General features: G+C 42.3%; 1 protein-coding gene across 5 annotated transcripts in view; it reads left to right on the top strand.

Annotated features, from left to right (window-relative positions):
• The window catches only part of Ift88 (intraflagellar transport 88), a 108,251-nt gene that overhangs the window by 58,924 nt on the left and 35,284 nt on the right, over window positions 1-14,043 (top strand). For all 5 annotated transcript variants that reach the window (XM_038310436.1, XM_038310435.1, XM_038310437.1 and 2 more), the window contains exons 19-22: window positions 1,132-1,282; window positions 1,671-1,786; window positions 6,651-6,703; window positions 7,967-8,032. In XM_038310436.1, coding sequence (XP_038166364.1) covers window positions 1,132-1,282; window positions 1,671-1,786; window positions 6,651-6,703; window positions 7,967-8,032 — 386 coding nt within the window. The remainder of the gene's footprint in view (window positions 1-1,131; window positions 1,283-1,670; window positions 1,787-6,650; window positions 6,704-7,966; window positions 8,033-14,043) is intronic.

Here is a 14,043-nt window from a genome sequence, read left to right as displayed (position 1 = left end):
CCCTAGGAGGTATAATTTGTCCTTTTTTCCTGAAACTAAACGTCATGATTCTGCTCGTGCCTAGTTAGTGACTGGGCAGTAGTTAGTTGATGCATTTGAGACTCTTTGAATGAATCTTATGTTTTTTCTTGAGGTATCACATTTGCTTTGCCCTGTTCAAAACAAGGACCAAGCTGAGTGTGAGTACCTATAACCTTAGCTGCCAGGAGGCTGAGGCAGGAGGATCTGGAGAGCAAGGCCTCCTTTAACTCACCTCATCTCCAAAACAACAAAAGCCTGACACAAACAAAACTGAAAACCGCAGGAGACTTCTTGCTAAATAAAAAGAACCTTGTGTTGGGATGTGTTCATTTCATTCATCATCAGATATAAATAAGTAATAGTCAATAAATGTTGATACAAACAAAATGCTTGTGTATTTACAGAGGACTTACTAGGTATTAAGGAAACTACAGAGAGAAAATGCCCTGTCCTTAGGGTCATACTATAATTAGGAAAAACACACAGGAAAAATGCAGGAAGACAATTTCTTTACTGTGCTGAGCTTAAGAGAGCTGGGGTCATTGAGCAAACATTCCGGCATTCCTGGGCAGTGCTTCAAGTGGTTCTGCTAGACATTTGGTCCTGGTTCCATTTCCAGCTCTACAAAAACATTGTAATAATCTAAAATTTTGTGAAAAAAATTTAAACCTACATCTAGAATGGATAGTACTTAAAGTTATTACAGGTGTACCTATCCTTTTCCTAAACATATTTACATGAAACATATCAAGGTGACAATATATGAATATCTACCTAAACATTTACTCTTCCCCAACGTTGTAGTCAAAGTTCATCAAAATGAGAGAGTCCAGTGCTCTCTAGTGCCATGAGGGGCATTCAACACGGACACATGTCTGCTTTTCTGAATGCAGGAAAACAACTGAAGAAAGCCATAGGGAAGCAGACTAGAAAGAGAGCAAGGGTGTTGCTGGGCAGCACTGCCCTGCCTCCCACCCGTCTTCCTCCCGCCTCCTGCCGAGATGTAGGGTTAGCAGTGCAGACAGCATGGCCCTGAGGCCTGGAACCATTTTCACTGTTACGTCCCAATCTCACTTATTGGTGCCTGAATCTTAACTGACATTGCCCAAGATACGAGCTAATGGAAGATCCCAACCAAGCGATTGAGTGGCTGATGCAGCTGATCAGCGTTGTTCCGACTGATTCCCAAGCTCTGTCTAAACTGGGCGAGCTGTACGACAGCGAGGGGGACAAGTCCCAGGCCTTCCAGTACTACTACGAGGTGGGTTTGCGGCCTGCTGCCTTCCCGTTTCCCACAACCCTAGCTTATCAGAAAAGCGTTTTAGTTTAGAACTAATAATTATTTGTGAAAATTTAACTTTCTTAAACTGTAGTTTTGATTATATTAATTAAAATGAAAAATACTAACTCATTTTCCTTAAACCATGATTTGCATCTCCTGATTCTTTTAAATATTAATATGACTCAGATGCATAACTGAAAACTGTCAGGCATACCTACATTTTCTAAGTATTGTATAATTTTAGAACTTGTCAAGTTCTTTTGCTAGCTCATGCTTTTATAAATAGGTCCACTAACAGGAAGAGTAATCAGGAGTAGTTTCTGTATTGCTGCTGATGTTACACTGTCGCCTTCTGGGTGTTCTCTAGTCATACAGGTATTTCCCTTCTAATATCGAGGTCATTGAGTGGCTCGGAGCCTATTACATTGATACCCAGTTCTGTGAAAAAGCTATTCAGTACTTTGAAAGAGCGTCTCTTATACAGTAAGTAGCTGTTTAGATTTTATATTTAGTTAATGTCTTGCATTGAGACTATTTTTAATTCCTAAAAATTAACTATCTGATAAGCGTAATAAATTCATGAACATCTTTTAATGAGTTTTTGTTTTCTTGTATTTTTTTCATTTTAGTTTGTGTCTAGTGACAGATATATTTGCCTTTGCATAAAAATTTTAAATACCTTTTATAGTGTACTTTGTCTGTTTTCCTTACCCAAACCTCAGCGAACAAGCAGCATTTATTCACAGATCAGAAAGTGACGTTCTCAGTCTTAGGACAGGTTTGTTGCTAGAAGAGTCTTACTAGGAGGAAGTCGTGTTGGTTTCAGCTTACAGTTGCCATATATTGAACATTACTCTTCGTTTCTCTTTTAATCTCAGTCTCCTCCTGGCTTCAGTTCTGAACATGGCCTTTCTGGGATGTCTGGTTGTTCATATCTATTTCCTTTCTTGCTTATTCCTCAACTCTATTTTCCCTCTTGTTTTGGTGGCCTGTCTGCTCTCCCAGAGTTTTGTCTTGGGTTAATTCGGCCATTTATTCCATCAGGAACAGCTGTCCAGATAAGTTATGTGACCTGGTAAACAATGCCATATACGTCTGTATATCATCAGCGCTGCTCCTTGGTCTCGAGTGTCTCCTCGTCTTCTTGTTCCTTCTCAGCTCCTCAGTTCCTCTCCCTGCTTCATGCTTCAGTTTCCCTGAAAATGGATGTCTTTCATGTAAAGTCCCTTTACATATTTTTCCCTACTTTTCTCTGCATTTACCTTCACTTGCTTCTGGTCTTATGTTGTTTTTTTTTTAAGTGACAGAGGCATTCAGTATACATTAATTATATTTCCTCTATATTTTTGATCATGTAGTTTCTGTACTGTACACTGTAATTTCCTTTCTGGTATGCTAAATCATTTTTAAAATACGTTTTTATTTTGCCAGGCATTGACACACGCCTTTAATCCCAGCACTCAGGAGGCAGAAGCAGGTGGATTTCTGAGTTTGAGGCCAGATTGGTCTACAAAGCAAGTTTCAGGAAAGTCAAGGCTACACAGAGAAACCCTGTCTCAAAAAACAAAAAAAAATATTTAAAAAATTGTTTTCAACTGATACATAATAATTGTAGCTATATGTGCTAAGTATTTATTGTTTATAAAATCTGCCTCTTCCATAAGAACATAAGCTCTTAAGGAGTGGGAATGTTCATTCCTCTGTCATATAACTCCTTACATATTATGGCGACTTGGCAAATGGTTTTCTTCAGTTTAATTGCTTCTTGTGATGCTCATGCTAAGAACCCTCCGGCTGTGTCACTTAGGTTTTCTGTCTTCGTGATGGAGCGGTTCCTACTGGTCTAAGTCTATACTTCTGTTTTCTATTTTCTGTATATCTATAAATTACATATTAAAATATTATGAAATACTAGCCCACAATGATTATAGTCATCCACATCTGTAATCCCAGTACTTGAAAACTGAGTCAGGAGATTTTTTCCAAGTTCAAAGCCAGTTTCTTGGCATACAATGTGAAAACCCATTTCAAAAAAAGGAAGAAGGAAGGAAGGAAGGTAAAAAGGAAAAGAAAAGAAATTCTACTCCTGTTGGTCCATTATTCAATGCAATTCTATTATTTAACTGTTTTAGAGAATGTTATTTTAATATGCTCATCATGATTACTATCCTAAAACACCGTCAGAGGAATAGTATTTGCCCGTGGGAACTCCAGGAAGAGAAAGAGCAGAGAAACTACTGGAACACAGTTGAGCAAAGGTTGTGGATCTGTGAGTCTACAGAGCTCAGTGAACTCTGAGTGGGAAAAACCTGAGGGACCCCCATGAGACACTTTAGCCACACTATTGAGAAAGTTTTGAGAGCATCAAGAGGAAGTGTCATCACATCCAAGGGATGCTGGATAAGATTAACCAGAGTCCTCAGCAGAAACCCCGAAGGCCAGAAGACAATAGATAGTATATAAAGTCCTGGAATCTCTGATTGTAAAGATGACCATACATACAAAAATCTCTGAGGAATGTATGCACAAAATTGAAATACAATAAAAAGAATTCAGTAAAATTGCAGGATATAAAATCACATGCAATCTTTATTTCTGTAGACTTGCAATCTTAAAATGGCAAGTATTAAATTAGTAAAAATAATATCATTTATAACCACATTAAAAAGAATAAGGTAACTAGTTGCTGATTTAATTGTGTAGCTAAAAAGCATGCACTTAAAGCTATGAATCACTCCTGAAAGAGATTAAGGACATACACAAATGGAAGACATCATGTACATGGATTAGAAGAATAGGGTTATTAGCAATACCAATCAGAGTGATCTTAAGGTCAAGGCTCTCCCTATCAAAATCTCTATAGTATTTTACAGACATAGAAAGTCCACCTAATATTCATATAGAATCTCTAGGGACTCTGTATAGTTAATCCAAAAAGGAGCAAAGTTGGAAAATTCCAAATCCCTCTTTTCAGAATGTGCTTGCATACTGCCATAATCAAAACAGTGTGGCACTTCAGGGGCTAGAAAGGCCGCCGAGAGAATAGCCGCCAGACCCCCACAGTAACCCCTCTCACATATGGTAAGTTAGTAGTGAAAGCCTGGAGGAACAACGGTCTTTTCAGCTAAAAGTGTTTGACAAACTAGATATTTACATGGCGGGAAAATGAAGTTTGAAACCAATGGTACACACCAGTAATCCAGTTACTCTGTGGCTGAGGTGGGAGCATTGAGAGTTCAAGGACAGCCTAGGTTACAAATCAGTCCTCCATCTCAAAAACAACAACCACAAAAAAACTGAACCCTTAGTATATCCCATATGCAAAACTAAATTTAAAACATATTAAAGACCCAAATAAATGTAAGACTAAAAAGTATAAAATACAAGAGAGGGCTGGAGAGATGGCTCAAGCAGTTAAGAGCATTGGTTGCTTTTCCAGAGGACATGGGTTCAGTTCCCCACACCCACATGGCAGCTCACAGCTGTCTGTACCTCCTCTTCCAGGGATCCTATATCCTCACAGAGACATACACACAGGCAAAACACAAATGTACATAAAACTAAAAAGGAAAAAAACTCACAAAAACTCTTAGCAGAAGTTGTTCATGCCATTGAATGTGACAAAAACTCTTAGAAATGGCATCAAAACACAGAAATAGGCAATATTAGACTTCATCAAATTTTCAGTCTTCTGCTTAACAAATAAAAGTACAAAAGCAACCCACAGAGTAGGGTGTTACCCAAAATATATAAAGAGCTCTGACAACTCAACAGTGACAAAAATGAGCAAAGATTGAGGAGATTTTTCCCCAGAGACAGTGCATACACTGCTGATAAACATATACAAAGATGCTTAGCAGCATCCAGTGTTGGGCAGCGCAAGTCACACCCATGCACACATGGGCAGCATAATTGGACTTATCTAAATTGGAGTTATCTAATTGGAGTTATCTAAAAAGAAGATAGGAATGGGACGTGTTGGGAGGCGCCCTGGAAAAGTGGAGGGGCGAATTAGGAATGGGTCTGATTTTATTGTATACATGTATGAAATTCTCAAAGAATAAAAAAAAAAATGGGGTGGGAGAACAAGGTCTCACTATGTTGCCCTGGCGGTACTAAAGCTCAACATGTCCTGGAACTGGCTCTTCTGCCTCTGCCTCCTGAGTGCTGGGATTAAAGGTGTGCACCCCCACTGCCTGGCTAGAACCCTGGGTGTAACATGTGGGTGGAGAAGGTGACAGGCTTCAAGGAGGAAAGTAATACAATTAACTGCCTATTTAGATTGCAGTGGATAGGTGTGTGGGCAGTGGGCTTAAAATTAAAATTAATTAATGCACATCACAGTGTTGAAATTGAAGCCTGTATGTGTTCACACAGGCTGGGTAGGCTTGCTATCAGACTAGCCTGGCGTTGGAAGGCATTCTGGAAGCCCATGGGGAAGTACAAGGGAGATTTGGAGGGCAGGGAATCTTAAACACTTCCCTAGACTGCTCCTGATTCACATAGGGTGTCTCCCATAGTAGCCCAGCCCAGCCTAGAACTCACTGCACTGTAGTGATGAGACGAGCAGGCCTGATTTTCATCCAGCCTAGCTCCCGCATGGCTAGCTTAGCCCCGGAAACAACAACACACAAACTGTATTCATTTAAACACTGCCTGGCCCATTAGTTTCAGCCTCTTATTAGCTAATTCTCACATCTTGCTTTAACCCATATTTAGTAATATGTGTAGCACTACCGGGAAAGATTCAGCATGTCTGACCTGGTGGCTGGCTCCATGCCGTCTGTCTCAGAGAGGAGAGGCATGGCATCTGCCTGAGGCATCTGCCTCACTCCCTTCTTCCCAGCATTCTGTTCTGTCTACTCCACCCACCTATCTAAATCCTGCCCTATCAGAAAGCCAAGGCAGTTTCTTTATTAACCAATGAGAGTCCTCCATCACTGCAAAGTTAGCTTCAGAATCACAGCAATCCTCCTGCCTCAGCCTTCTGTGAGTGCTGAGAACACAAGCATATGCCAGCATGCCTGTCTTGGGTGTTTGTAAAGTCAGTCTCTAGAGGTCCTGGTTGTGATTATTACTCTAGAAAAGAATGTGATTTTTGTTAAAGCTGAAAGGGGCATAGATAGAGTTCTCTTTCCCTCTCTTTGGATTACTGCCTGGCTGTTTTAACACAAGATCAAGTATTTTTTATGTTCTAAATGCGTGAGCCTGTATGTTATTAATAAAGACTAAATAACCAAAGGTCTGAAGTATTCAAAGGAACTAGAGGCAGAAAGCTTAATGAATCTGTTTCACCATCTCATTATTTTTTTTATCTCTAATTCCCACTAATTTCTTTCTTTTCTAGACCCACACAAGTAAAATGGCAGCTGATGGTAGCTAGCTGTTTCAGAAGAAGTGGTAAGTGTTTTGACTTTATTCATTTCTTATTTAGTTTCTGTCTTTTCTTTTAGGTAGTTATGCATATAAATGTGTTCCAGTTGAATGTTTATTAAACATTAACTTTCTGAATAACCACACATAATTGATTATACACATTATGTGAAAAACATAGTAATTACCACATACAGGAAAGGTCATGCTTACAAAGAGGGGTGTTTTGTTTTTATTTAAGGCAAGGGCAGTGGATTGGCACTGGGCTTGAATTTAATAGCAAACACTCTACCACTAAGTACACCATAGCCTGCAGGCTATTCCAGGAACTCTTCTGAAAACGAGTTCTTTCTCAAAATTAACATGAAATCATTACATGTTAGCCACAAAATATTCTTTTTATATTAGTTTCTATTTCCATTTTCTGCCTGAGTGATTAATTCAGACCTGGGACAGTGAGAACTGTGTATTATTTACAACAAACGTCATTAGGTACAGAGGTTTGTGCTTCTGTCCTAAGAAGATGCCCATAGCTTAAATGCCAGAGAGTCAACTAGGAGGTCAGTGTTAAGTTTATAAACTCCACACAGACCATAGAATGCCCAGGAAAAGATAATCCTGACCCCGCAGGAAGCACAAACTGAGGCTGTCTGTGTGGAGTTACCTGATAGCTGTCAGTGTCTTCAAAGTGGCCAGGACATCCATCACAGACTTAGTTTGGTCCTGTACTGGAGGGCTTGCTCTTTAACACGACCATGGCCCCAGTCAAATGGACAGTTTGACTGTGAGGTGCACATGCCTTTGCACGGGACCACTGAGCCACACCCCAGTCAGAGTGGATCTTAACATCAGCTAGGCTCTGCATCAGTTCTGTTGAGAAGCGAATACCAAATCTCAGCCATTTCCTTCCACTCTGACCCCTTTTCAGTTTTGTTTATTCATATATTTTGGGGGGTTTGGTTTTGTTTTTTGAAACCCAGTCTTATTGTGTAACCCTGGCTGGCCTGAAACTCACTGTGTGATCAGGCTGGCCTCTACGTGACAGAAGTCCCTTTCCTCTGCTTCTTGAATGCAGAGGTTACAGGTATGAAACAGCACACCCGCATTATATATATATTTCTCCCAGAAATGACTCAAGAATTGTGCAAACATGAAAAGTAAGCTTTTATCTAGACCATTATGGTATACCAATGCTTTGGATTAGAATCAACATTTTAGTTAAATTTAGTAATATTTCTATAACTTTATATAGCTAACTATTATTACATTTTCTTCTCTCTTTACTTACAGGTAACTACCAAAAGGCATTAGATACTTACAAAGAGATTCACAGGAAATTTCCAGAGAATGTTGAATGTAAGTGACCTTGTATTTTGTAACTTTGAAGGCAAGGATACCATGCTCTGTGTTCTAATAGACAGTTAAATTTGCTGCAGTAATGGTATGCATAAATGAAGCCTCATTTGTGGTACATATCTTTAAAGTTTTTATACTCCTTAAGTGTGCATTTTTATAGAACTTAGTTGTTGATAGGTTTAAGTATAATACCACGTCCTATTTATTTATTAAGCAAATCTGCATCTCAGTCCTGTATTAAAAAGTTTAAGGACAAATCTTGGGGGAAGCAGCTGTAGCACTGTTGGTAGAATAATGCTGCCTGGCATGAACAGCGTCCTGCTTTGACCCCCATGCCAACTAAAAGCAGCTGTGTGCTGAGTGCCGGGCAGTGAAGGCGGGAGGGCTAGAGGTTCAGGGTTAAGGTCAGCCTCGGTCACCTGAGTTTATATAGAGGCCAATGCTGTATAGGGAAGGCGTTTGTAGGATTTTTATTTTATTGGAGTGTGTATATAATGTGTGGTAGGCACACGTACGCCACAGTGTGCCTGTGTAGGCCAGAGGACAACTTCGTGGAGTGGGGTCTCTTGCCCACTTTTACGTTTTGAGTTTTGAGGATTGAACTGAAGTTACAAGATCTGCATGGAAACCACCTTTAGCAGATGAGCCATCTTGCCAACCTAAGAGAAGCACTTTTTAACTTTCTTTTTTTTTTTTTTTTTAAATGGTTTTATTTTGTTTTGTTTCAAGATAGGGTTTCTCTGTGTAGCCCTGGATGTCCTGGGACTCACTCTGTAGACCAGGCTGGCCACAGACTCAGAGACCTGCCTGCATCTGCCTCCCAAGTCCTGGGATTAAACACATGCACCACTGGCATGGGCGGAGGCGAGATTTCCCCCACTGATGCTTGAGGCAGATGGGAGTGCTGTCCCCATCACTCCTTGGTGTGCTCAGGAGAGAGATAAGTGTGAGAGAACCGCCCCTGAGGCTGTGACAGCGGGAGACTGGCCCCTCATAGCTGCAAGGGCTGAACTAGCCATGGCAATGCTGGAGAGCGCACCCTGGTGGTGAGGACGAGGGAGAGCTGTGGGCTGACCAACTCTGCAACTACCCAGGCCCAGAACCAGGGTTCAGTGTTGACCCACCCCAACATCCATCTGTGACCTGCAGGAGCACAGGCTGGGGCGGGGAGCAGTCCTTCCAACCCAGGCCTCAGAATCTCTGTGAGACAGGGCAGCAACAGGATGTCCAGGAAGAGTCCCAGTGAGGGCCCAGTGTCAATAGTGCAGCAGAGATGGGCCTCGAACCAAACCAGTGATTCTTTGTGATGAACGCCTGCGTGTAAAGATGTAGCGCAGTAAAGTACTGCGACTCACCGTGTCACACTGCAGCCTCCATGTGGAGATTTCCCCCTTCTTCCTCGTTTCTTTCTTTCTTTTTTTCCTTTTTTATCTTAAATTTTGTTTTGTTGGGGGGGGGGGGAGTTCAGAGGGAACAGGAGATGAGTGGGATCGGGATGCATGATGTGAAAGACACAAAGCCCAGCTTGTTTTTAGGAGTCTTTTAATGTATATGTGTGTATACCTTTGTGAATTCAGATGCACCACATGTGTGCAGGGGACCAAAAAAGGCCAGAGGGTGTCAGGTCCTTTGGAACTGGAGTTGCAAGTAGTTGGGAGCTGCCTGATGTAGGTGCTAGGAACTAAACCCAGGTCCTCTGCAAGAGCAGTAAGTCCTTTTAACCACTGAGCCATCTCTTCAGGCCTGTGAAAGGCATTTTTATCCGCCCACTTTACTGTTTAATGTTTTCAGGTTGGAAAAAAAGATACTTTTATTATTTTTGAAAACAAAACAAAACCTGACATAGGTGCACCCATTGACCTGTGCTAGAGGTCAGTATCCGGAGTCTTCCTCAATTGTTCTCTACCTCATTTTTTGAGAGGGTCTCTTACTGTCCTGGAGCTTGCCAGTCTGGCTAGACTAGTTTACCAGTGAGCCCGAGACCCTCCTGTCCCGGTCTCCGGCACTGGAGCTCTGCGCCGCCGCGCTGGCGCCGCTGCACTGGGTGTTCCGTTGTGTGTTCAGTGAGCTCTGCACCACCGCGCTGGGTGTTCCGTTGTGTGCTCCGGGGGCCCGAACTCAGATCCTCATGTTTGCACAGCCAGCGCTTTACTGGCTGATTGTCTCTCCCACCCTAGTTTTAAAATGCTCTCCTGACATGTTACTTGCTTGTGAGTTGTGAAATGAGCTTTGCAGAAGCGTCCATGTGCCGCCTCTCGTCGCTGTGTCCGGTCCTGTCAAGGAGACGGATTACTGCACGATTACTGCAAAATCTGGGCTAAGGAAAGAGAAAACAGCCACCTTCATTCACTGCATCTCGTCACTAAGTGTCAGTTTTGTTCTGAGTTGCATTTAGTCAAAGAGGAAAGTCAGTTGGGTGCTGGTGGCTCACACCTTTGATCCCAGCACAGAGGCAGACAGATCTCTGAGTTCAAGGCCAGCCTCTTCTACATAGTGAGTTCCAGAACAGCCAGGGCTGCACAGAGAAAATCCTGTCTCGAAAAAACCAAAAAGAAAAGAGAAAAGTCATAGTCTATTTAGAATTTTTACCATCTTTGTTAGGAAAACAAAAAGCAGTTCCTTGAGAAGAAATCTCTTCATTCATGGGAAGGACAGTCATTGAGAGGTGTGGGCGTGCTGAGATCCGTGCTGCAGCGAAGAAAACATCTTTGAAAAACCTTTTTCATCTTGTTCTCTAAAATAATAAATGCATGCAGCACATTACAGTAAACACACATCTCTCCTGAGCTCGGGTTCCTGATGATGCAGCCTGATCCTAGGAGCAGGTGGAGTCTCTGCCTGGCTCGTGGAAGAGGTGCAGGATCCAGAAGGACGTTCCTCACTTGACAGCCATAGTAGGCAGACATCAGGGAGGAAAGTGCCTACAGGGCCATCATTGTAGAACTCTTAAAAAGTACAGATTTGGGGGCTGGAGAGATGGCTCCGAGGTTAAGAGCACTGATTGCTCTTCTGGAGGTCCTGAGTTCAATTCCCAGCATCCACATGGTGGCTCACAACCATCTGTAACAATATCTGGTGCCCTCTTCTGGCATGTGGGCATACATGGAGGCAGAACACTGTACATAATAAATAAATAAATCTTAAAAAAAGTACAGATTTGTAGTTTGCAGTGGACTCAGGCATCTATTTTCCATGTTCCTTTTCAAAAAGAAACTTTCTGTGTGGTCTTTAGTCTCAGTCACATTAGAGACCATTCAGGAGCAAAAAGTCCAGGGACAGTATTTGAAAGAGGAACCTGCCTGCCTGCCATCTGGTTCATTGAAGGGATCCCCTGCAGGTGTCAGACAGGGAAGCAAACCTCAAGAAAGATGAAAATGAAAAATGGGTGCAGATGGACTTCATCAACCTGGATCAGAGATTTCTGGATATCCAGTGCCAGGCTGCTCACTGTCAGCACAGTTAAAACAGTACAGTTTGGGGGAAGGCTTCTGGACATCCAGTGCCAGGCTGCTCACTGTCAGCACATTTAAAACAGTACAATTTGGGGGAAGGCTTCTGGGCATCCAATGCCAGGCTGCTCACTGTCAGCATAGTTAAAACAGTACAATTTAGGGGAGGCTTCTGGGCAGCAATCAGTCTAATTCCAGGTGCACAGTAAAGCTCAAAAGCGACTACATCGTGTTCTAGGGAAAGAAGAGGCTAGGATGATCATTCTGGGGAATTTGGGTGAGGTCTATTTCTATAGCAAAAGGTGGGTAAGGTTTGCCACACCCACTTTCTTTCTCCACAGATAGCAAAAAGGTTACCAGCTCATTAACAAAATCCACTCCCAGCGTTCTGGGCAAGATATCAGGACCATTGAGAAGAGAACCCGGTGTGTTTAACATTCCCTAAAGATCTGTGGGTGCAAGGACCTTTGTGCCCCAATAACTGGTCCTAGGATGTGGCCATCCAGCAGGTTTGTAGGCAGCGTCCTCAGCCTTCACCTGCTAGTGGCATTCCCGCCCCGTCTGTTGAAACCTGAAGTCTCCAGGCTTGGCAAAACGCCCCTTAAAGGGTAGAATTGCTTCCTGATGAAATGCCTTAGTGCAGGGCCAGCAAGGCCACATTGTTTCCCTTTATAGAGTGTTTTAAGAGCTACCCTAAAAATTAAATGAATGACTATAAGGAATATCTAAGATGACTTTGGCCTATATAATTCTCAAAACAAGTGTAATCAATTGACGGCCATAGCTGGAGCCTTAGTGGGGAAAAACTGCGGAATGTTATCTGAAACAGAATCATTTTCTGGTGAAGCCATCAAGATTCTGAGGGAACTGTATGCATGTGGTGCAGACATATGTGCAGGCAAAACATCCATACGCACAAAATGAAGCTTTTTAAATTTAAAAATTGGCCTATTTTACAGCCGTACAGATGATATCCTGCATTTCAGAGGACAACTACCTAAACTGGTCGGGGTTTGTTTGTCTAAGCAGGGTCTCATGTAGCCCACGCTCAGCAAGAACTTACTATGTAACTCAGGTTAGCCTTGGAAAAAGTCATTTTATTTTCTATAAATCGCCCCTAAGCTGCTCTTCTGAGGGAAGGCAGAAGAGAGCAACAATGGTATATTATTCCCAAAGCCTAAACTACCTTTTCATTGTGGATTACTGAGATAAGTGCGTACACAGAAGACTTACTTAGTAATTATGACATTGCAAATTATTTAGGCCTGCTGCTTTCAGTGTCTTACTGATCAGAAATAGGCTACTTTTGTACACACTCTTATGAATGAAGACTATATTCCAGACACCATTCAACACTGATGTAGCATAGACCGAGGTCCTTGGCATTGTGGATCTGCTGTCCTTAAGAAAGAGAAAGGAAGTAGCAAGTTCAGTGCATGTCAGTAGTAGCAAGTTTGATGTTGAGAGCATGGAGGGACTGTGTGGCCTTTGAGGTAGCATTTAAACAGGAACCTGGAAAAATCTAAGAAAGCAAGTGATGGAGACCTGGAGCATTGTAGGGCAGGCACAGCTGACCATGTGATGTGAGACCTGGAGGACAGGGGGCCAAGAAGTCCTGCAGCTCAGCCTCAGGACCTTGGAGCAGGGCTTCAGGGGCTCCAGAGAGATGAGGCTGAGCCACCGAGGAATGCTAAGCATTAGAATAAGATTGACATATATTTTCAGAACATTCCCAGAATAAGGTTACAGAAATTACCCTTCTGTAACTGAAATCCACCAGTGACATGCTCAGTGGGTCACACAAACCTGTCGAAATGAGTTCAGTGCTCAGAATCCACATAAAGGTAGGAGAGAACCAAAATGGCACACACAAACATACACATACAGATATACACACACATACAGACAGACACACACACAGACCCACATATACACACACACACACATACAGATACACACACACATATACACACAGAGACCCACCACACATACACACAAATACTTACAGACATACACACACAGACAGACATATACACACACATACAGACATACACACACACATACACACACAGACCCACACATACATACACACATACAGACATACACACACACATACACACACAGAGACCCACACATACACACACAGAGACCCACCACACATGCACACACATACTTACAGACATACACACACAGACAGACAGACAGACACACACACACACACACAGAGACCAACACACACCAATAAATATTTCTAAAAGCTCACTGTTCTTTGTCAGTGATCGTGTGAGCATGGACTTGAGTGACAGTAGCAGAAATGGTGGCAGTGATTCTGGATGCATTTGGAGTGTACTAGGGACAGGATCTATGGAGTTTAGATAGTGAATGTGGGATGGCCCGCACAGATCTGAGTGGAGCCATCCAGAAGTGTTCTCTGAGATAAGGGAAACTGGGAAGAAGAGTAGAGAAAAGAACCCAGTGTGCTTGTGATGTCGTCCTCTGAGCTATGGGGCCGTGTTCATTGCACACAGAAAAGTTGGGGATCACTAACATATAAATTTATCT

Source organism: Arvicola amphibius, chromosome 13 (genome assembly GCF_903992535.2).
Source record: "Arvicola amphibius chromosome 13, mArvAmp1.2, whole genome shotgun sequence".
NCBI classification, from domain to species: domain Eukaryota; kingdom Metazoa; phylum Chordata; class Mammalia; order Rodentia; family Cricetidae; genus Arvicola; species Arvicola amphibius.
This window is presented reverse-complemented; position numbering and strand designations above follow the sequence as displayed.